The sequence below is a fragment of the Perognathus longimembris genome, chromosome 25 (assembly GCF_023159225.1).
Source record: "Perognathus longimembris pacificus isolate PPM17 chromosome 25, ASM2315922v1, whole genome shotgun sequence".
Taxonomy (NCBI): Eukaryota; Metazoa; Chordata; class Mammalia; order Rodentia; family Heteromyidae; genus Perognathus; species Perognathus longimembris.
The window spans coordinates 23,775,984-23,798,505 of record NC_063185.1 but is presented as its reverse complement, the minus strand read 5'-3'; the positions used below and the strand labels follow the sequence as shown (position 1 = coordinate 23,798,505).

The 22,522-nt window shown below is 68.0% G+C and overlaps 1 protein-coding gene across 1 annotated transcript in view; it reads left to right on the top strand.

Moving 5' to 3' along the window:
* Window positions 1–22,522, top strand: part of Slit3 (slit guidance ligand 3) — a 218,741-nt gene that overhangs the window by 191,441 nt on the left and 4,778 nt on the right. Inside the window, 22 exon segments of the mRNA XM_048334159.1 lie at window positions 412–486; window positions 876–1,019; window positions 2,254–2,397; window positions 2,950–3,113; window positions 3,592–3,620; window positions 3,622–3,725; window positions 4,029–4,097; window positions 5,096–5,167; window positions 5,437–5,508; window positions 8,482–8,553; window positions 9,809–9,911; window positions 9,913–9,973; window positions 11,896–12,020; window positions 14,393–14,490; window positions 14,789–14,928; window positions 15,187–15,280; window positions 18,106–18,243; window positions 18,504–18,744; window positions 19,089–19,219; window positions 20,627–20,781; window positions 20,938–21,223; window positions 21,797–22,005. Of these exon segments, the coding sequence (XP_048190116.1) occupies window positions 412–486; window positions 876–1,019; window positions 2,254–2,397; window positions 2,950–3,113; window positions 3,592–3,620; window positions 3,622–3,725; window positions 4,029–4,097; window positions 5,096–5,167; window positions 5,437–5,508; window positions 8,482–8,553; window positions 9,809–9,911; window positions 9,913–9,973; window positions 11,896–12,020; window positions 14,393–14,490; window positions 14,789–14,928; window positions 15,187–15,280; window positions 18,106–18,243; window positions 18,504–18,744; window positions 19,089–19,219; window positions 20,627–20,781; window positions 20,938–21,223; window positions 21,797–22,005 (2,726 nt within the window).

The following is a 22,522-nucleotide window of genomic DNA, read 5'->3' as shown; positions in this document are numbered from 1 at the left end:
GCCGCGGCGTGGCCGCCCTCCTTCCGAGGGGGGGGCGGTAGGGAGGGCCGGGGAGGAGGAGAAGGGTTCCCCGGTTCCCCACAGCCCAACGGTGCCAGGCTGGGCCGGGCCATGCTCTCCCTGAGCTTCTGGAGGGAGGGGGGGAGGGGGACAGAGGGAGGGGCAGGAAGGAGCAGGGCAACCATGGGGTCCCAGAGACCCCGGGACACCCGGGGGGGCCCAGGCTGCCCTCGGTAGCCGGCAACGCGAGAGCCCGTGGTCGGCGTCCGTGGGTGGCCGAGGCGGCCCGACCCCTCCCCCGGCCCCCTGCCCCCTGCCCGCCCCCTCCCCCAGCTGACACGCGGGGGCAGAGGTTCCGGGGACGGCGCAGTGGTCACCACGCCCCCGCCCCGCCCCCCTCTGCGCCCACAGAAGGCTCCACGACAACGAGATCTCGGTTCTGGAAGCCACGGGCGTCTTCAAGAAGCTGCCCCACCTCCGGAAGATGTGAGTGAAGCCCCCGCCTGCCCCGCGCCCCGCACGCCCCCCCCCGACAGGGGCCCCTCGACTCCGCCCCAGCCTCCCCTGCCCCCCCACCCCGGGCCTGGGAAGGAAGATTCCAGACACAGGCGGGGAGGGGCTGCGGGGGTATCGGAGACACGGACGGACAGACAGGCAGACAGACAGACAGGCCCTGCCGTCGTCCACCAGAGCCCAGGGACGCCGCAGACGCCACCGCACCCAGCCCCCCTCCCGCGGCGGGGGAGGGGCAGCCGCCAGGGCCGGGCGCCGCCCATGGGGGTCCCGGGCTGAGCCCCCGCCGCCAAGCCCGGGGTCCGCGGCCGTCGGGCCGGGGTCCCCCTCTCCATCCTGCCCCCTTCTCCCCCCTCTCCCAGAAACCTGAGCAACAACAAGATCCGGGAGGTGCGGGAGGGCGCCTTCGACGGGGCGGCGGGCGTGCTGGAGCTCGTGCTGACCGGGAACCTGCTGCAGACGGTGCAGGGACGCGCCTTCCGCGGGCTCGGCGGGCTCAGGACCCTGTGAGCGCGGGGGGGGGGGGGGGAGGGGGGCCTCAGGACCCTGTGAGCGCGGGGGGGGGAGGGGGGAGGGGGGCCTCAGGACCCTGTGAGCGCCCGGGGGGGGGGGCGGGGGGGCAGACCTGGGCCTTGCGGGCTGTGGGACCCGCCTGGCCTACAGGGGCCGCCTGTCCTGCAGCCAGGGTGGCGGAGGAGCCCAGCGTGCACGCACACACACGCACACGCACAGGAATGTGTGTGACACACGCACGCACCTGCACGCGCACACCACACTGGTGCCCATGGGTGAAACCAGACACACACAGGTACACACAGATGCACCCACAAAGGGACACGCACTCACACGCACACACCTGTGGATACCACGCGGTCTCCCCCACCAAGGACGACACCTCCCCACACACACGCACGCACGCACGCACACGCGCACACGCGCACACGCACGCACGCACACACGCACACGCACACACACGCACACACGCACACGCACACGCACACATGCACACACGCACGCACACACGCACACGCACACACGCACACACGCACACGCGCACATGCACACACGCACACACGCACACGCACACATGCACACACACACGCACACGCACACATGCACACACGCATGCACACACGCACACACGCACACACACACACGCACACACGCACATGCACACACACGCACGCACACGCACACACGCACACGCACACACGCACACACGCACACGCACACACGCGCACACGCACACGCACGCACGCCATTTGTACCTGAAGCACGATGTGGGAGACACACAGAAATCCACCCCCCCCCCCCCGCACAGGCAGACGCGGGTTGATAACGGTGACCCCTGGGCCGCGCACAGTAACACCTGACACGCCCCAACGGGGAGACGCGGGGGTGCACGCATGCGCGCGCACGCACACGAGTGTGTGCAGAACGTGTGCACGTGTGACCAGAAAGGCATGCCCCCACGCAGACACACACGCCCGCACCTGGAGACACACTGCCGCCCCAGCCGGCCCCTCCCCCTGCCCTCCCGCCCCCTCCCCAGCCTCACCCCTCCACCCTACCCCGCCCCCTCCCTCTCCCCCTCTACCCTGCCCCCCTCCCCATTCTCCCTTCCCTGGCCTCCCCCCTCCCCCTGCCTCCCCTCTTCTCCGGCCTCCCCTCCCTCTCCCCCTCCCCTGCCCCCCTCCCCCGGCCTCACCCCTCCCCATGCCTCCCCCCCCACCTCTCCAGGATACTGAGGAACAACCTGATCAGCTGCGTGGGCAACGACACCTTTGCCGGGCTGAGCTCCGTGCGGCTGCTCTCCCTCTACGACAACCGCATCGCCACCATCACCCCCGGGGCCTTCACCACGCTCGTCTCCCTGTCCACCATGTGAGTCAGGGAGCCCTGCCCACGCCCCCGGCCCCGCCCTCGGTGCTCCCGCCCCTCCCGCTCAGGACACGCGCGCGCGCACGCCCTGTCCATCACACGCGTCCCTCCGTGCCGCAAGAGTCTGTGCAAAGGCCCTGTGGCTGCCCGGAGCAGAGTAGAGGGGACGAGCCAAACGCGGAACCCAGTATACGTGCTGTTCCCGGCCGGCTGCCACTCGGCCTGCCATCCCCACCTAAATAAAAGGCAGGGGGAGGAAGGCCGCCCGGGAGGGGTGGGTTACACTCAGCTCGTCGGGGAGACGCTCCCGGCCAGTCTCTGCCCCTACAAGGAAGCCTGAAGCCATAGACGCCGAGGGGCGGGCGGCACGAGGGGGCCGGCCTCCCCCTGCAGGCGAGGGGCGGTCAGGGCAGAACTCGCACCCAGGACCGCAGGCTGCGAGCTCCCGAAACCCCGGGCTTCCCCTCCTGTGTGCGCCCCGCCCCGGAGTCGGCCTGAGCCCTTGCCCACCCTCCCTCCCTCCCTCCCTCCCTCCCTCCCTCCCTCCCTCCTCAGCAACCTCCTGTCCAACCCCTTCAACTGCAACTGCCACCTGGCCTGGCTGGGGCGCTGGCTGAGGCGGCGGCGCGTGGTGAGCGGGAACCCGCGCTGCCAGAAGCCGCCCTTCCTCCGGGAGATCCCCATCCAGGACGTGGCCGCCCAGGACTTCACCTGCGACGGTGAGCGCCCCCGGGGGGGAGGGGGGTCAGGAGGGGAGGCATGGGGGGAGGCGGCGTCCCGTTCCCTCCGCTGCTCAGCCGTGGCCGTCCCGGGCCTGTCAGGTCCCGGCGCCCGCTGCGAGGACACTGTCGTAGCAAATGTCCCCAGCCCCATCCGGCAGCGGGCCGAGGCCCCGTGGCCCGGCGTGGACACAGCCGGCCGGGGAGCCTGGAGCTCGGCCTTTGTTCTCGTGAAACCGAGACTCCATTGGCTCCTACCTGGAGCCCCCGCTACTGCGGAGCCTGAGCCCGGGGGGGGGGGGGGGGGGGAGAGGAGAGAAGCCCTGCCCTGTGACGGGGGCTGGAGCACAGGAAGCCCCGAGGCCGGGTCCCTGCGTCCCAGAGTCCGCGTCTGGGGCAGCGGGCGGTGCGGTTCCCGGCCGGCCTCTCCCGGGCTGGGCTCTGCGCTGACCGCGCCCGCCCCCTCCGCTCGCGGCAGGCAACGGGGAGAGCAGCTGCCAGCCGAGCCCCCCGCTGCCCGGAGCCCTGCACCTGCGTGGACACCGTGGTGCGGTGCAGCCACAGGGGGCTGCGTGCCCTGCCCGGGGGCCTGCCCAGGGACGTCACGGAGCTGTGAGTGCCCGCCCCACCCTGGGGGGGGGAGGGGGGCGGGGAGCGGCCCTGCCCGGGGGCCTGCCCAGGGACGTCACTGGGTCAGGGGAGAGGGGCCGGCCCCTCCCCACAGCGGGGGGAGCGGGGTGGAGGGGGTCGCAGCCCCTGAGGCGGGAGGGGATGGGTACTTGGAAGGAGGGGGAGGGGCGCGCCCAGCCCCCCAGCCCGGGCTGCGGTCCCCCCTCGAGCTGACCGCTCAGCAGCAGCCTGGCCGCCTGTGTGGTCCCGGCCCCCACGCTGCTCCGCTCCGCTACCGTCTCTCAGGTACCTGGAGGGAAACCACTTGACCACGGTGCCCAAGGAGCTGGCTGCCCTCCGCCACCTGACACTCATGTGAGGAGCCCCTCCCCCACCCAGGCGCCTGGCTGCCCTGCTCCCGGGGGAGTCAGGAGACTGTGGACGCGAGACAGTGCTGCAGGCAGATGCGTGTGCGTGCGTGCGCGTGCATGCGTGTGTGTACATATATAGCCGGATTATATGTGTAAGTGCATAGGTGAATGAGCAAGCGCTGCAATGGAAAATGAGCATTGGAGTGAGTGTGCGCTGGGCGAATGGCTAAAGAGGGGGGCGGGTGGGCAGAGGAGAGGACGCGTGGATACATAGGCGAATGACTCGGTGTATAGAGGAGGGGAGGAATGGAGGAGAGGGGGTGGGTGGACAAATGGTTGGTGCACTGATAGGTGAGTGAGCGCGTGATTGTATGTGTGACAAATGGATGAGGAGAACAGATGGGTGATCGGCAACTGGATGGACGTGTGGATACATGGATGGGTAGACGGATGGATGGACAGGTGGACAGATGAAATGACAGATGGATGGATGGATGGATTAGGAGATGGAGGATGGGTGGATAGATGAACAGATGGTGGATGGATGGATGGACAGATAGATGGATGAACGGATGGTTAGACATAGGGATAGATGGTAGATGCACAATGGGTAGACATGTGAATGGATGCACAGACGGATGGATGGACAGACGGACGGATGGATGCATAGATGGATGGGTGGACGGACAGACGGATGGATGCATGGACGGATGGGTGGACGGACAGACGGATGGATGGACGGACAGACGGATGGGTGGATGCATAGATGGATGGACGGACAGACGGATGGATGGATGCACAGATGGATGGACGGATGCATAGACAATGGATGGTCAGACAGACAAATGGACGGATGGCCGGGGGGAGGGGGGGAGGCTGAGTGGAAAGACAAGCAGACAGACAAGCGGATGGCTGGAGGGGACGCAAGTGTGACCCTTGGGAAAATCTTCCTTCAGACACAGCCCCAGGTAAGCCATGACACTTGTGTCTCGCTCCTCCTAGCGACCTGAGCAACAACAGCATCAGCGTGCTGACCAACTACACCTTCAGCAACATGACCCACCTGTCTACCCTGTGAGCACCCTCTCTGGGCCGGCCCCGCCGAGGGCCCCGCCCCCGCCCGGGCACACCCGGTCACCGGCAGGAAGGAGGGCTGGGGAGCCGCCCCCGGGCTTTGCCAGCACCACGGGGCCTTGCCGATCCCCGCGGCGTTGTGTGCGGGCGGTGGGCGGTGGAGAGCCGGCGAGAGGCCCGGCCGGCCCGTGGGGAAGGGGAGCCCCCGGGGGCAGAGTGCGCACAGGCCGCCGGGACGTGGCCCGGACAGCTCGCGTCTCCTCCCGCAGCATCCTGAGCTACAACCGGCTGCGGTGCGTCCCGGCCCACGCCTTCCACGGCCTGCGGTCTCTGCGCGTTCTGTGAGTCACCGGGGCCCCGGGCCTGGGGGTACGGGGCGGGCAGACATGGGAGCCCCCTTCCCGCTCACCGGCGCTCACCCGGAGCCCCCCGAGTCAGCCACGGGGGGGAGGGGGGTGTCCACCGCCGGCCACGGTGGGCTCCGGTGGGTGGGGACGCGGGGCCCCCCACACCGGCTCCGCCGCCGCCGCCGGGCCCCTGTCTCTCGCTCACCGGCCGGCAGGGTCCCGACTCACCCTGGAGCGGGCAGGCGAGCACCAGATGGGCAGGGCACAGAGGTGGACACCCTGGGGTCGCCCACGTGCCCTGTGCCCTGCCCCCTGCCCCCCTGCCAGGCGGCCCTTCCTCCAGGCCTAAGGCGGATTCAATGAGATGCTATGCGCCGTGTAAGCAGGGGCCATGCCGTTCTCACCCCCACCGCGGCGGAGCGGGGAGCCCCCCTTCATCACAAGCACAGAGTGGGGAGCCCCCCTTCATCACAAGCACAGAGCGGGGAGCCCCCCTTCATCACAAGCACAGAGCGGGGAGCCCCCCCTTCATCACAAGCACAGCAGCGCCCCTCCTGTGTCGGGGGGTGGGGGAGGGGAGGGCCGGCCCCCTGGCGCCCCGCCCGGCATGAGGGAAGGCCGCCCGGGGTACAGATGGGGACGTTGAGGCGCGACCGGAAGTGACAGGACGTGAGGGGCCGAGCCCGGGACTCCTTCCGCGTCTGGGGGGTGGGCGAGTGGCACCCCGCGAGCCGGTCCTTCCCGGGGCCGCAGAGTGAGGATGCAACCCGTGAGATCCACAGGACGCCCCGTCAGGCACACGCCCGGCCCTGCCCCTGGGCACGCGCCGTTCTCGGGGCCAGCTGGGCCCGCGCCCCCCCCCCAAAAAAAGGGAAACAGCACTCGCTGCCCATTGCCTCTCAAGGGCGTAGAGGTGACCAGCCTGCGCCGCCCTCCGCCCTCCGCCCTCCGCCCACGCCATCACACAGAAGACTCATCTCCGCGTGGTCGGCTGCCCGTTGCTCCTGCAGTTAAGAGTCAGCAGGCGAGCCCGGCGCCCGAGACCCGCGCCCGAGGCCCGCACCCGAGGCCCGCGCCCGCCGTCCTAGCCGCGCAGGGAGCTGAGGTCTGAGGACGGCGGCTCGCCGCCGGCCCGGACAGGAACGACGCCCAGGAGACTCTCGCCTCCCATTAACCCCAAGACGCTGCGGCTCGCGTGGCGGGACGGCGGCCCGGAATGGAAAGAGCCACGGAACAGCACCCAGGTCCTGAGTTCAAGCCCCGGGACCGGCGCGAGAAAATTAAAAAGAAAAACAAACCAGCGGGCTTTTAGCACGGCTGCTTCAGGACGGAGCGCGCTGGGGAGAGAAAGGCCCTCCGGGCCCCTGGGTCTCCACGCCCCGCAGCGCAGAGAGCCGCGCCCTGCCCCCGGGGCCAACGCGAGGACAAGGGGCTCATGTGGCGCGGGTATTTTGAAGCTGAGATTAGAACGCAGTGTGCAGTGACAGCGCAGAGAAACACGTAAGGGAAGCGCGGCACAACCAGCCACCGGGGTGCATCTGTGAGGAGAGCCAGGGGGACGGGGACGAAGCCCCGGGCCGGAGGCCGGCCTGCTCGCGGCTCGCGGGGTCCGCACCGGGCTCGGCGGCCAGGCCACGCGCCCACACCGAACACGAGGGCCGACGCCGCCCCGCGGGAGAGCCTCCTCCCACACGGCACCCGCACGGAAGAGAGAAGCCGGGTCACCCCTCGCCAACGCGTGCGCGGGGTGCAGACGGCCAGGGGCCGCGCCGCGGAGCCGCCGACGGCTCGAGCACAGCCCCGCCCGCCACCAAGGACGCAGGGTTTAGGCGGGATGAAGAGGAAACGTGGCTACAGCGTAGGAAGCCGGGGGGGGGGGGGGGACACGGGGCTGTGGGGTCCGCAGCCGTGCCGTGCGCCGCCGGAGCCGAGCCCTGGAGCCCGCCCTCCCGGTGTCCGGAGGCGCTCCCATCCTCACGGAAAGCCCAGCGATGGGCAGAGACGCACGGCCCTTGCTTCTGGTGCCCACGGGAGGATGTGTGTCGGGACTAAGCTGTCGGGAAAGCCGGAGGGACGTGTGCACACACACACACACGTGTGTGCACGGGCGTGTGCGTGAAGGCTCTCAGGGAGGAGCGGGCTTGCCCGCGTCCAGCGCCCGGTGTTGTCACCCACAGGGGACGATGGCCGATTCTCCATGTGGCACCAAGCGGGATCCGTCCTCCCCCTCCCCCCAGCGCCCCGCCCGGGGGCCTCGCCGCCTTGCCAGGCCCCTGGGAGCAGCCCACGCCAGGAGCCGGGTTCCTCTGACTTTCCCCAGCCTCGTTCCTCCCAGGGGAACCGGCTGGGGCGTCCCTTCGGGGAGTGTTCTAGTGACACAGCGGTGGGGGATCCCGTAATGGAGGCACCGACAGGCTGCGGCCACCGCGGCGCCCGATCTGCTCTGCCGCCGCCCGACCTCCGGGCACGCGGGGGACCCCCCCAGCCACGGGGTGGGGGGAGGCGCGAGGCAGACCAGGGTGACCCCTCGGCCGGCCTAGGGGTCACCCAGCCCCCGAAGCCTCCGCCCCGAGCTACGGCAGGACAGGGATTACAGAGCGGGGCTTCGGAGCCCCCCCCCCCCGCGGGGCACGCAGGGCACACAGCCGGGCTGCCGGGCGACGCCCTCTAAGTCCGTCTTCTCCGAAGCCCCCCCCATCCCGTCGGTGGGCACCACCCCGCCAGTTTTCGGTTGCAAAAGGGGAAAACGGAGACTCAGAGAAAGAAAAGTCACCTCTGCAGTACGCCGCCACCAAAAGGGGGCCGATGTCAGACTGCACCGGGGTTCTCGGGGTGAAGGTGTACCCCCCGCCCTCGCGCAGTGCCGTCGGCGCGGGGTCGGGGGGCGGTCCGCAGGAGCCCCCCGCAGGGAGGCCCGGGAAGCTGGGCCCGGAGCGTGGCCCGCCTGACCCGTGTCTCCCGCCCCAGGACCCTCCACGGCAACGACATCTCCAGCGTCCCCGAGGGCTCCTTCCGCGACCTGACGTCCCTGTCCCACCTGTGAGTACCCCCTCCCCCCCGGGCACGCCCGTACCCGTGCAAAGCTGCTCCCCTCCCGAGCGCCCGTCAGCCCGACTTGCGCGTGGCCGGGCGCACGCCTGCCGAGGGCCGCCCGGCCTCACCGCGCCGGGCTCGGGGGAGAAGCCCAGCCCCGCTCCTTCCTCTCCCGGCGGAGCTGCCCGGTGGAACCGCAGCGCCGAGGAGTTTCTGTCGCTGCGTTCTGCAGCGTAGATTTCTTTCTCACACTGACATGCACGCGCGGGCCTCCGCTCCCGCACGGCGGGAAGCCGGGGTGCCTCCCCCCCCCCCCCCCCGCGTGAAGACGCTGGCACTTGGGAGTGATGGGATCCGGCTGTAGGTTGCTGGGCCTCAGGCCGGCGGGCCCGGCCTTCGCTCCGAAGCACCAGGGCCCTGTCCTTAACCTGCTCCTCATGTTACGCCAAACAATGGAGGCCCGGGACCGGCCGGACTTCAGGGGAGAATGCAGGCTGCCAGACTCCCTGCTCCTCCCTAAGGGAGAGCTCCGGTTCCCTCGTGTTCTTCCTGCAACCCGCTGCCAAGGAAGGTCCTTGAGTTTGTAAAACACACACACACGCACACTTCAGTTCATGCTCTTGCTCTCTTTCCCTCTCTCTCTCCCTCTCTTCCTCTCTCTCTATACACACACACGATGATGTGTTAGAAGACTAACAGGTGTCACATACTGTAACATCTGTAACTATAGAAAATTCCAGACCAAAAGTGGTAAGAGAAGGCCATTTTTAGCGGGGCGCGGGTGGCTCCCACCTGTCATCCTAGTTACTCAGGAGGCTGAGATCTGAGGATCATGGTTCAAAGCCAGCCCGGGTAGGCAAGCCTGTGAAGCTCTTAGCTCCAATAAACTACTGAAGAAAAGCTAGAGGTGGCACTGTGGCTCAGGCGGTGGAGCGCCAGCCTTGAGCACAAAGAGGCTCGGGGACGGCGCCCCGGCCCCGAGTTCAAGACCCAGGACCAGCAAGAAAATGAAATCAACAGATTCCAGCATTTTCTTCCGCCCGGCACTGCCGGCGTCCCGGCGCCCTCCTCCCCTGGGTCTCTAGGCCGAAGCTGCCCCCGGGGCTCTGGGCCTCAGAGCCAAGCGGGAGGGGCGGGAGGTGGGGTGGCGGGGGGCTGGGCAGTCTCGGGGGAGGCTTCCCCGGCGTCGTCAGGTCCCAGGCCGCCCACCCGGCCGGGGTCTGCGACGGGGAGGGCCCTGACACCCCGTTCCGCCCCCCAGGGCGCTGGGGACCAACCCTCTGCACTGCGACTGCAGGCTGCGCTGGCTCTCCGAGTGGGTGAAGGCCGGGTACAAGGAGCCCGGCATCGCCCGCTGCCGCAGCCCCCGAGCCCATGGCCGACCGCCTCCTGCTCACCACCCCGGCGCACCGCTTCCAGTGCAGGGGTAGGTGCCGCCGCCGCCGCGCGCCCCGCCCCGGGGGACCCCCAGGGCACCGAAGCCCCCTCCCTGGGGTCAGACGTCCTCAGAACTCGGGCGCGGTCCGCGTTGGCCGTGCGCAGAGCGACCCGCCGCCCCGCGGGGTCTGGGGCGCGCCGGGCCGGGCCGGGCCGGGCGGGGACCCCGGGCTCCGGGCGTCAGAGCCCCCCTCGCCCAGCAGCGGCTCTCGGCCGGCTCCCCCGTTTGCCTCAGTTACCCCTCGGAGGCCCCCTCCTCGCCCCCCGACGCCCGCGTCTCCAGGGCGGCCTGGGTGCGCGTGTGAGCTCACCGCCACGCTGCCCGGGCTGTCCACCCGGCGCTTTCCACCCTCCCGGCTCTGCCCCGGGGCGGCTGGGATCGCAGGGGTGAGCCACGGTGCCCGCCCGCCCGCCCGCGCTCCCGCGCTCCCGGCCTCCACTCCCTGCACCAGACGTAACGAGCATTGTCCCCGCCAGGCGACGTCCACCTCCGCGCGTGTGGCGTGCACGCACGCACCGCGTCCTCCGGCGCCTTACTGTCTTTACATCGCCGTGTGTGCGTGCGCTATCGGGGGAGACAGGAGACCCCACAGAACAGGGGGACAGGGGGACAGGAGACCTCACAGGACAGGAGGATGGTCTGTCCTATCCTGTGGGGTCTCCTGTCCCCCTGTTCTGTGGGGTCTCCTGTCCCCCTGTCCTGTGGGGTCTCCTGTCCCCCCGTCCCCCTGTCCTGTGAGGTCTCCTGTCCCCCTGTCCTGTGAGGTCTCCTGTTCCCCTGTCCTGTGGGGTCTCCTGTCCCCCTGTCCTGTGAGGTCTCCTGTCCCCCTGTCCTGTGAGGTCTCCTGTCCCCCCGTCCCCCTGTCCTGTGAGGTCTCCTGTCCCCCTGTCCGTCTGTCCTGTGAGGTGACCTGTCCCCTGTCTTCTCGGGCGCCCTGTGCACCTCGCTTCTCTGAAGAGCAGGAAAGCATGGCATGGCCTCAATGCTAATTTTCATCTTCCACCTCCGGCTTCTGAATCTAACGAGACCCAAATAGCCTTCAAATGGGGTTGGGGACATGTGAGAAGCTTTAAAAAAAAATCACTGCCACCTGCCCCCCCAGTGGTGGCCCGAGGGGCCTGGGGCGGGGCCTGGGGTGGGGCCTGGGGCGGGGTCTGGGGCGGGGTCTGGGGCGGGGTCTGGGGCGGGGCCTGGCCTGGCCCGGTGGGGCGGCTGGGAAGCCCCTTTGCGCGCGCAGTGGGCCTTGTGTCTGGATTTGTCAGGGACTTCCTGGCTCTGGCACCCACAGCCGAGTGACCAGGAGCCCGGAGCAGACGTCCCCCTGGCCACGCACCGGGAGCTCGTCTCAGCCCGACCCTGGGTCGAGGACTGTTAGTTCTAGGACCCTTTAAAGTCCCACCCCAAATAGGGCCTGTGTAGCGGAGGCTCCTGGCCATCGCTGTCCACAGCCAGCCCTGTGCCGGGGGAGGGCGGGGGAGGAAGGAACCCCATCCTGGGGGGAGGAGGAGGGCCCCCAAACACCCCTGGGCAGATCCTGATCTGGGGGGCGCCCGACTCCCGGCCGTGGAGGAGGAGGTGAGCTCCCAGTGGAGCCGGGGCCCAGGGCTTCCCGGAACATGAAGCTACACCAGGGCTCCTGAGGATGGTGCATTGTTCACAGATTAGCACCCAATTGGATCGGGCTGATGACCGTGGCCAGTTCCCCCGCCCGGGCGCTTCTGGGTAGCGCCCCGCCGGGGTTTCCACTCGCCGGACGGCCGGCTGGCTTCCCGGGACTCCGGCCAGATGGGGAGGCGTAGTCCAGAGAGCCAGCTGTCCTCGGGGCCCGGGCAGGGGCGGGGGCGGGGCAGAGGGGGCGGGGCAGAGGGGGCAGCGCCGTCCCTGACGCCCCGCTCTGCCCCGCCGCCCAGGCCCCGTGGACGTCAGCATTGCCGCCAAGTGCAACGCCTGCCTCTCCAGCCCCTGCCAGAACAACGGCACGTGCAGCCAGCACGCGGGGGACGGCTTCCGCTGCACCTGCCGCCCGGGCTACGAGGTGAGGCGGGCGGCCACGGAGGGACGGCCGGGCCCCCGGCCACGCCCGGGACACCACGGGGCCACGGCCATTCCCCGCACCCCCGAGCCGCGCCAGCCGGAGAGCGCCCCGCGCCGGGAGCGGGAGGACGCGCAGCCCCATCTCCTGCCTGCCTGTCACGCTTGTCCCTGCCCAGAACCCGCCACCCCCGCAACCAACCACCCCAGCGTCCATGGGGCGCAGATCATGGGGTCCTCTGGACCCCAGCCTTCCGGGACACGTGCCCACGGGCGTGGGGCGAGGCAAGCTTCTCAGCTGCAGCCCACCCAGAGTCCCCGGGGGCTCGGGCCGAGGCTTTCCAGGGCATTCTGGGTAGCGATGCGTGGGACAGGCGGACAGGGAACGGGGCTGCCTGCCCGGGCCGATGGTGCCAGGCGCCTCCGATGGGATTAGAGAGCCCCAGGGTCGATTCCCCGTGAAGCCAGCCGTCCCCACAGCCCGGCGTTCAGCAGAGTGGCCGACCGGCACTATGCACACACGCTCACACACGTGGGCACACGCGCACGGTGGGGCGGGAGGTAGCAGGGGCGTGGCGAAGCGGATGGAGTTGAGCCAGAGCTGGCTGTAGAGAAGTGAGCCCAGCCAGGCAGCCAGCCTGGGCAAGGACCGGCCGGCGACTCGGAGCCCCACCTGAGGCCCCATGACAGGGTCTGCTTCCGGACTGCTCTGTGGGTCCTAGGGGCTGGCGGGGAGGGACCAGCCCCGCCTGCCTCAGCCCTCCCCCGGCCAAGGCTCCGCCTTCAGCCACCAAGCTGAGTGGCTGCTGTGACGTTCACTGCCTGTCTGATGTCTGCCTCCCTGTCTGTCTGCCTGTCTGTCTAATGTTTGTCTGCCTGTCTGTCTGCCTGCCTCCCTGTCTGTCTGCCTGTCTGTCTAATGTTTGTCTGCCTGTCTGTCTGCCTGCCTGCCTGTCTGCCTGCCTGTCTGTCTGCCTGTCTGTTTGCCTGTCTGTCTGCCTGCCTGCCTGCCTGTCTGCCTGCCTGTCTGTCTGCCTGTCTGTCTGCCTGCCTGTCTGCCTGCCTGTCTGTTTGCCTGTCTGTCTGCCTGCCTGCCTGCCTGTCTGCCTGCCTGCCTGTCTGTCTGCCTGTCTGCCTGTCTGTCTGCCTGCCTGCCTGTCTGTCTGCCTGCCTGCCTGTCTGTCTGATGTCTGTCTGCCTGTCTGATGTCTGTCTGCCTGTCTGTCTGATGTCTGTCTGCCTGTCTGCCTGCCTGTCTGCCTGTCTGCCTGCCTGCCTGTCTGTCTGCCTGCCTGCCTGTCTGTCTGCCTGTCTGCCTGTCTGTCTGCCTGCCTGCCTGTCTGTCTGATGTCTGTATGCCTGTCTGTCTGATGTCTGTCTGCCTGTCTGATGTCTGTCTGCCTGTCTGTCTGATGTCTGTCTGCCTGTCTGCCTGCCTGCCTGTCTGTCTGTCTGCCTGCCTGTCTGTCTGCCTGCCTGTCTGTCTGCCTGTCTGTCTGATGTCTGTCTGCCTGCCTGTCTGTCTGATGTCTGTCTGCCTGCCTGTCTGTCTGATGTCTGTCTGTCTGCCTGTCTGCCTGCCTGCCTGCCTGTCTGCCTGCCTGCCTGCCTGTCTGCCTGTCTGTCTGCCTGCCTGCCTGTCTGTCTGCCTGCCTGCCTGTCTGTCTGATGTCTGTCTGCCTGCCTGTCTGTCTGATGTCTGTCTGCCTGCCTGTCTGTCTGATGTCTGTCTGTCTGCCTGTCTGCCTGCCTGCCTGCCTGCCTGCCTGTCTGTCTGCCTGCCTGCCTGTCTGTCTGATGTCTGTCTGCCTGCCTGCCTGTCTGCCTGTCTGTCTGTCTGCCTGTCTGTCTGTCTGCCTGTCTGTCTGATGTCTGCCTGTCTGTCTGATGTCTGTCTGTCTGCCTGCCTGCCTGCCTGTCTGTCTGCCTGCCTGTCTGTCTGATGCCTGTCTGTCTGATGGCTGTCTGTCTGCCTGTGTGTCTGCCTGTGTGTCTGCCTGTCTGTCTGTCTAGAGGTGGGGTTTCTCCATCGTGGGGTGAGGCCAGCACTGAAGTGTTTCAGATTTTGGCGCATTCTGGATTTTGGATTTGGGGACTAGGGCTCTCAACCTGGATTACTATTATCATCTCAGGGGGGATGGAAACTGAGGCCCTGTGTGCCTGGGGGGAGAGGGGGGCAAGGGGGAGCGGTGAGCCCCTGGGCCCAGCCCGCCTGCCTGGCGCCGGTGGCTTCGCAGCTCCGGTGGCCCGGTCATCCGCGGAGCCCGGTCTCCCCCTCCGAGGCGGCTCCCAGCCCGGCGTGGCACTGAGCTGACCGGAAGCGGAAGTGCGGATCCGCGTGGCCGCCCCAGGCTCCTCCCCTCTCGCGTCCCTCAGGGCGAGGACTGCGCGGTGCCCATCAACCCCTGCATCCAGAACCCCTGCCGGCACGGAGGCACCTGCCACCTCAGCCAGGCCCACCCCACGGGGTTCAGGTAGGAGCTCGGGCAGAGGGGGAAACTGAGGTAGCAGAGGGGAGCGTCCTGGCCCACGGTGGCCCAGCCAGCCAGCGGGATGGTGGGGACCGGCCTCCGCGCGCCAGCCTGCGCTCTTGGAGCCAGGGCAGCCGGGGCGGTGGACGGGGCAGCCCGGGCTTTTCCTCTACAGGACAAATGCCAGGGAGATGGCCCCCCGGGGAAAGGGGGAGGAGGCGTGTCCTGGGGAGACCCCGACTGACCGTGTTCCCTCCCCCGCCCTGCCTCTCCCCGCCCCCGCCCTGCCTCTCCCCCAAAGCTGCTCCTGTCCCCTGGGCTTCGAGGGGGAGCAGTGCGAGATCAACCCGGACGACTGCGACGACAACGACTGTGAGAACAACGCCACCTGCGTGGACGGCGTCAACAACTACGCGTGCGTGTGCCCGCCCAACTACACAGGTCAGCACCCCCCCCCTCGCTGCCCGGCCGGCGTGCACGCTGTGTCCTGCACACGTCCCCATGGAGGACCCCACCTCCGATTCCCCTGGGGGACGGCCGAGGTCCCAGACCCTCACAGGCCGTGAGGGACAGAAGGGTCGCAGGCGTGCGGTCTCCAGACAAAGAGAAAAGCCAGGCCGTCCTCCTGGCCCAGGCCTCACCCCGGCGCCCTCCCCACCCCACCCCCCACGCCTGACCTCCCTTCTCCACGCCCACCAGGGGAGCTGTGTGACGAGGTGATCGACCACTGTGCGCCTGAGATGAACGCCTGTCAGCACGAGGCCAAGTGCGTGTCCCTGGACAAGGGGTTCAGGTGAGGCCTGGCCCCCAGCACTCTGGGTTTGAGGCTCTGAGTTGACCCCCTCCCTCCCTGCCTTCCTCCCTTCCTTTCCTTCTCCCTCCCTCCTGCTATGCGTTTCTCTGTCTCTGCCTCCTTCACGTTCTGATCTCCTCAATATGTTTCCCTCTGTGTATGCCTCTGCCTCCTGTGGTCTTCCTCTTTCTCTAGGTTTCTGCCAGGAGATAGAGATAATGGATGGATGGATGGGTAGATGGGCGGATGGATGAATGGATGGACAGATGACTGGGTAGATGGACGATGGGTGGACGGGTGACTGGTGGATGGGTGGATGGATGCTTGGGGATGGGTGGATGGGTGGTAGATGAGTAGGTGGATGACAGATAGATGACTGATGGATGGGTTGGTCGATGGACAGATGATGCATGGGTAGATGGATGGGTTGATCAATGGATGATGGATTGCATGGGTGGATGAATGAGTGGTTGGATGGATGGATGATGGATGGATGGATGGGTGGGTGGGTGGGTGGATGGGTGGATGGATGAGTGGTTAGATGGATGGATGGATAGATGGGTGGGTGGATGGATGATGGCTGGGTGAGTCAATGGATTGATGGGTGGATGGGTGAATTTACGGGTTGATGGGTGATGGCTGGATGGATGGATGATGGCTGGGTGAGTTAATGGATTTATGGGTGGATGGGTGAATTGATGGATGATGGCTGAGTGGATGGATGGATGGATGGATGGGTGGATGGATGATGGCTGGGTGAGTTAGTGGATTGATGGGTGGATGGGTGGATGGATGAGTGGTTAGATGGATGGATGGATAGATGGGTGGGTGGATGAATAGGTGGGTGGATGGATGATGGCTGGGTGAGTCAATGGATTGATGGGTGGATGGGTGAATTTACAGGTGGATGGGTGAATTGAGGGGTGATGGCTGGATGGATGGATGATGGCTGGGTGAGTTAATGGATTGATGGGTGGATGGGTGAATTTATGGGTGGATGGGTGAATTGATGGATGATGGCTGAGTGGATGGATGGATGGATGGATGGGTGGGTGGGTGGATGGGTGGATGGATGATGGCTGGGTGAGTTAGTGGATTGATGGGTGGATGGGTGGATGGATGAGTGGGTGGATGAGTGGTTAGATGGATGGATGGATGGATCAGTGGATGGATGGATGGGTGGGTAAATGGATGATGGCTGGGTGACTTAATGGATTGATGGGTGGATGGATGAGTGGATGGGTGGATGGATGGATGATGGCCGGGTGAGTTAGTGGATTGATGAGTGGATGGGTGGATTGATGGGTGGATGGATGAGTGGATGGATGGGTGGGTGGATAAGTGGTTAGATGGATGGATGGATGGATGAATGGGTGGGTGGATAGGTGAGTGGATGGATGGATGGATGGGTGGATGGATGGATGGATGGGTGGGTGGGTGGATGGATGGATGGGTGGATGGGTGGATGGATGGATGGATGATGGCTGGGTGAGTTAGTGGATTGATGGGTGGATGGGTGGATTGATGGGTGGATGGGTGGATGGATGAGTGGATGGATGGGTGGGTGGATAAGTGGTTAGATGGATGGATGGATGGATGGATAGATGAGTGGATGGGTGGGTGGGTGGATGGATAATGGCTGGGTGAGTTAATGGATTGATGGGTGGATGGGTGCATTATGGATGGGTAGGTGGATGGATGAGTGGTGGATAGAGATTTCCCCCGTTTTCCTTTCCCTTTTACCCTCCTCCTCCTCTCCCCTCACTTTCTCTTCCTCTCTCTATCAGCCATCCCAGGAGACACGTTCTAAAGTGTGTCTGGGTAGTGCCCGGTGTGCAGCTTGGTAGCGCTCTGGTTGCCATGCCTAGGGCAAGGCTGCCACGGGCGGAGCTGCAGGAGGGGGAGGGCTCAGCCTCCACAGCCACGGGCGGAGCTGCAGGAGGGGGGAGGGTTCAGCCTCCACAGCCATGGGTGGAGCTGCAGGAGGGGGGAGGGCTCAGCCTCCACAGCCACGGGCAGGCCTGCAGGAGGGGGAGGGCTCAGCCTCCACAGCCATGGGCGGAGCTGCAGGAGGGGGAGGGCTCAGCCTCCACAGCCACGCGCAGGCCTGCAGGAGGGGGGGAGGGCTCAGCCTCCACAGCCATGGGCGGAGCTGCAGGAGGGGGAGGGCTCAGCCTCCACAGCCACGCGCAGGCCTGCAGGAGGGGGGAGGGCTCAGTCTCCACAGCCATGGGCGGAGCTGCAGGAGGGGGAGGGCTCAGCCTCCACAGCCATGAGCGGAGCTGCAGGAGGGGGAGGGCTCAGCCTCCACAGCCACGGGCGGAGCTGTCTCCCAGGGACCGGCAGAGGCGGGCTGCGCAGGGGAGCTCACCTGCCAGTCCCAGGCGGCTAGAGAGGGGGCTGCAGGAGAGGGCCGCCCTGTCCTCGAGTCTGAGGAACAAGTGGCAGGTCAGCCCCTCGGCAGACACCAGAAGTGCCCCACGCCTGGAGACAGAGGCCCTGTGCCTCGGGCCGCGCCGCCGAGCCTTTGCGGGGCACGCTAGCCAGCCAGTGAGGGAGAGCAGGGGTCTCGGAGCACGCGCCTCTTCCTCCTCTTCCTGCTGATGTCCCAAACCAGGGCGGACCGTGACCCCAGGGGGCAGATCGGGACCCCAGGGGGCGGACCGTGACCCCAGGGGGCGGACCGTGACCTCGGGGCAGACAGTGACCTCAGGGGGTGGACCATGACCCCAGGGGGTGAGGGCCTGAGAGGAGGAGACGTGGCCTCGCAGGGTGGGGTGGGTGGGGGAGGGGCGCAGGTCCTGAGGCGCCCCCCTCCCCTGCAGGTGTGACTGCGCGCCCGGCTACAGCGGGAAGTTCTGCGAGACGGACGACGATGACTGTGTGGATCACAAGTGCCGCCACGGGGCCCCGTGCGTGGACGCGGTGGACGGCTACACGTGCCTCTGCCCCCAGGGCTTCAGGTAGGACGGGGGGGGGGGTGCGGGGGCCGGGGGGCTAACGGAGGAGGCGGCCGCCCCTCCTCGCCTCCCAGACAGGGCCTCATGCCCCTCCCTTGGGGGCCCGCGCCTGGGGCGGGAGGGCCGCGGGCCCGCGGCGTTGAGGTCAGCCTCCTGGACCTGCGGGGCCGGGACGGGGAGGGAGATGCAGAGGGCCTGCGGGGCCGGGGGGGGGGGGGGGGGGCCGGCTCCGCCCCTGAGCCCCGCCCCTCGCCTCCCCGCAGCGGGCCCCGGTGCGAGCACCCCCCGCCCATGGTCCTGCTGCAGACCAGCCCCTGCGACCAGCACGAGTGTCAGAACGGGGCCCAGTGCATCGTGGTGCAGCAGGAGCCCGCCTGCCGCTGCCCGCCGGGCTTCGCGGGGCCCCGCTGCGAGAAGCTCGTCACCGTCAACTTCGTGGGCAAGGACTCGTACGTGGAGCTGGCCACCGCCAAGGTGCGGCCCCAGGCCAACATCTCCCTGCAGGTGAGCCGCCCCGCCCCGCCCTCGGCGGGACCCGGGTGCCCCCGCTCTGACTCCCGTGAGAACGGCCCAGGTCTCCATCCACGCCCCCAGAGGCGGGGAAAGCGGGCGGAGGCCCCGGGGCGCACGGGAGGCAGGGCCCCAGGGAACAGCGCGGGGCCAGAGGCAGGGGAGGGCGGCGGGAGAGAACGGACTCGCGGAACAAGCTGTTTCCCGAGGGACAGCCCCGGCCCCGCGTCCCGCCACTGGGCCCTGCCCGGCGGGCACCCCCGGAACACGGGAGGAAGTGGGGCGCGGGGGCCGGGCGCGCGCTGACCGCCGGCCGGGCCGTCGTCCCCGCCGCACAGGTGGCCACGGACAAAGACAACGGGATCCTCCTCTACAAGGGGGACAACGACCCCCTGGCGCTGGAGCTGTACCAGGGCCACGTGAGGCTGGTGTACGACACCCTGAGCTCCCCGCCCACCACGGTGTACAGGTGAGGACCCGGCCTCGAGCACACCCACTGCCACGTGCAGAGGAGTGCGGGAGGGGCGGGCGGGGGCGCGCGGCTGGCCGGGGCGCCCCCCCCCCCCACTGAGCTTCACCTTGCGCCCTCTCACCTGGGAAATCAGAGGAAGCTGGGTCATCCCAGCCGCTCGGGAGGCTGAGATGGGAGGGTCGCGGTGCGAAGCCGGCCTGGGCGTGCTCTTACCTCCAGTGAGGCACCGGAAAACCGAGGGGCCGCTGTGGCTCGACCTGGTAGAGCGGTAGCCTTGAGCTGGAGAGCTCAGGGACGGCACCCGGGCCCTGAGTTCAAGCCCCAGGCCCGCCAAAAAATAAAAAGGAAAGAAACCACAGAGGATGCCCGACCGGTGCCGGCTGCGCCTCCGGGTCTCGGGCGGGCACTGGGGGGCCACGCCGGCCACCCCAGCCCTGGGGAAGTGGACTGGGGTGACCGGGGAGCAGGCAGAGGGGGCGGCCCTGTGTGGGGTGCCGACTGCACCCCGTCGGGACCACGCCCACCGTGGCCGTGTCGGGGCCCCCACCCCGGGCGCCCCTGGAGTCCCCGCCAGCCCCGAGGCCTTGGTGCACCCGAGCTGGGCCCGAGCCCTGGGCGGGCATGGCTGCCGCTCGGTGGCGGGCCTCGGACGCGGCCGGGCCGGGCTGCTTCCCCGGGAAGCTGGGGAATCCTCCTCCTGCGAGGCTCTGTCGCCACCTGCTGGTCACCTCAGCACCAGGGCCCGCGGCCGTCGGGAGGAGGCACGGGCCTGGGGGGTGGGGGGGACGCGGGCTCAAGGCCTGTCTCTACCTGCGAGGCTGCGGCCCAGCCTAAGTCCCCAGCCTTTGATCTCGTGTCCACGTGGAATGCTGTGTGTGTGTGTGTGTGTGTGTGCGTGAAGATGCAGCCCCGGTCCCCGAACCCTAGCACTGGAAGGGAACCCCGAGACCACCCACCCCCCGCAGCTGCCTGGCCCCCGCTTGCTCCGTGTGAAATGGGGAGCCAGCCGGGGACATGCGGGGGGGGGAGCCAAGGGGAGAGGCGGGCTAGGGGGGTGCAGATTAGGATTCCCAAAGGGTGTTTATTATCACCGGGGAGGGGTTGTGTAAGAAGATGGCAGCCCCGCCCTTATCGAGCGCGTGGGGCGCGGAGGGGCTAAGGGCCGAGAGGTATCGCGTCTCTATCTGCCTGGGAGTGGTTCCACGTGTGCACGCGTGTGCATGTGCGTGCGTGTGTGCGCGTGCGTGTGTGCGCGTGACGCAACCGGCCCAAGGGATGGATGCCGGAAGGCATGCTCAGCGCCACCTGTGTGTCTCACGTCTAAGTTGAGGCAGGCCGCTGGCTGGCCGGGGGTGACGGCTCCCTCCCTCCCCCTCCCCCCCTCCCCCCGCCCCCCCCGCCCAGCGTGGAGACCGTGAACGACGGACAGTTCCACAGCGTGGAGCTGGTGATGCTGAACCAGACCTTGAACCTGGTGGTGGACAAGGGCGCCCCCAAGAGCCTGGGGAAGCTGCAGAAGCCGCCCGCGGTGGGCGCCAGCAGCCCCCTCTACCTGGGAGGTAACGGCCGCCCTCCCCTCCCTCCGGGGATGACGCGGGGCGGGGGCCCGGGAGGGGCAAGGGCTCTGCGTGGAACCGGGGAGGGGGGGAGGGGGGACACCAGGCGGGGCGGGCGGGCAGGGTCACCAGGCCACGCCCCCCCGGCTTCCTCCCCAGGCATCCCCACCTCCACGGGGCTCTCGGCCCTGCGCCAGGGCACGGAGCGGCCGCGCGGGGGCTTCCACGGCTGCATCCACGAGGTCCGCATCAACAACGAGCTGCAGGACTTCAAGGCCCTCCCGCCGCAGGCCCTGGGCGTCTCCCCCGGCTGCAAGTCCTGCTCCGTGTGCAAGCACGGCCTGTGCCACGCGCTGGAGAAGGACAGCGTCGTGTGCGAGTGCCACCCGGGCTGGGCCGGCCCGCTCTGCGACCAGGAGGCCCGCGACCCCTGCCTCGGCCACAGGTCAGGGCGGGCAGACCCCGGGGGCCAGGGTCAGGGCGGGCAGCCCCCCGGGAGGCCAGGGTCAGGGCGGGCAGACCCCGGGGGCCAGGGTCAGGGCGGGCAGCCCCCCGGGAGGCCAGGGTCAGGGCGGGCAGCCCCCGGGGGCCAGGGTCAGGGCGGGCAGACCCCGGGGGCCAGGGTCCAGGCAGGGAGTCCCCAGCACACACCCTGTGCCCCTTGAGCCGGTGCTTAGGGATCCACTCATCTGAGGCCCCAAAGATCGATGCCCCAGCTGGGGAGGGCGGAGGAGACACCCAGCAGCACTGACTCAGGTCTGATTCCTTCTTCCTTTTCTCTCTTCTGCCCCCCTCCTCCCCCTCCCTACTTCTCCTCCTTCCTCCTCCCATTCCTTCTTCCTCCTCTCCTCTCCCCTCCTTCTCTCTCCTCCTCCCTCCTCCTCTTTGTTCCTCCATCACCTCCTCTTCCTCCCTCTTCCTCCACCTCCTCTCCTACCCCCTTCTGCCCCCTCCTCCCCTTCCTCCCTCCCCTCTTCCTCCCTCCCCTCGCCTCTCCCCTCCCTGGGTGCCCCCACAGCTGCAGCCACGGCAAGTGTGTGGCCACGGGCCGCTCCTACGTGTGCAAGTGTGCCGAGGGCTACGGAGGGCCCCTGTGTGACCACAAGAACAACTCCGCCAGCGCCTGCTCGGCCCTCAAGTGCCACCACGGGCAGTGCCACGTGTCACGTGACGGGGAGCCGCACTGCGTGTGCCAGCCCGGCTTCAGCGGGGAGCACTGCGAGCAGGGTGAGGGGGGCCGGGCTCGGCCCGCGGGGTACTCTGGGCGTGAGGACGAAGTCTCCTGAAGTGTAGACGGTGAGGGTTCCCCAAGTGATAGGTGAGTGGCAAAGGAACGGGGGGCTGAAACGAGCGTGGAGATGTCGCCTGCAGACATCTCTGGAGGACAGAGTGCACGACAGCCCGGTGCCCCTTCCCGTTCCTCTTCCCACGGCCTCCGCCCTCCTTTCCCCCGTCCTTACCCTGCCCTCCCAGTACCCTCTTGACTCTGGGTCCTGTTGCCATGGGGTAAACAGAAAGCCACTCCTCCATCTGACCTTTACCACGGAGCCATCCCCGTGATCGTACACCTATGTGGTACACCCCAGAAAGGAAAATCAAAGCCAGATGGACAGGTAGTGGGGAGGGTGAGTGAAAGGTGGAGTGATCCATCGGGTGGAGGGATGGATCGATGGATCGATGGATGGTGGATGGATGGGTAGGTGTATGGATGTGTGGATGGATGGATGGATGGAAGATGGATGGG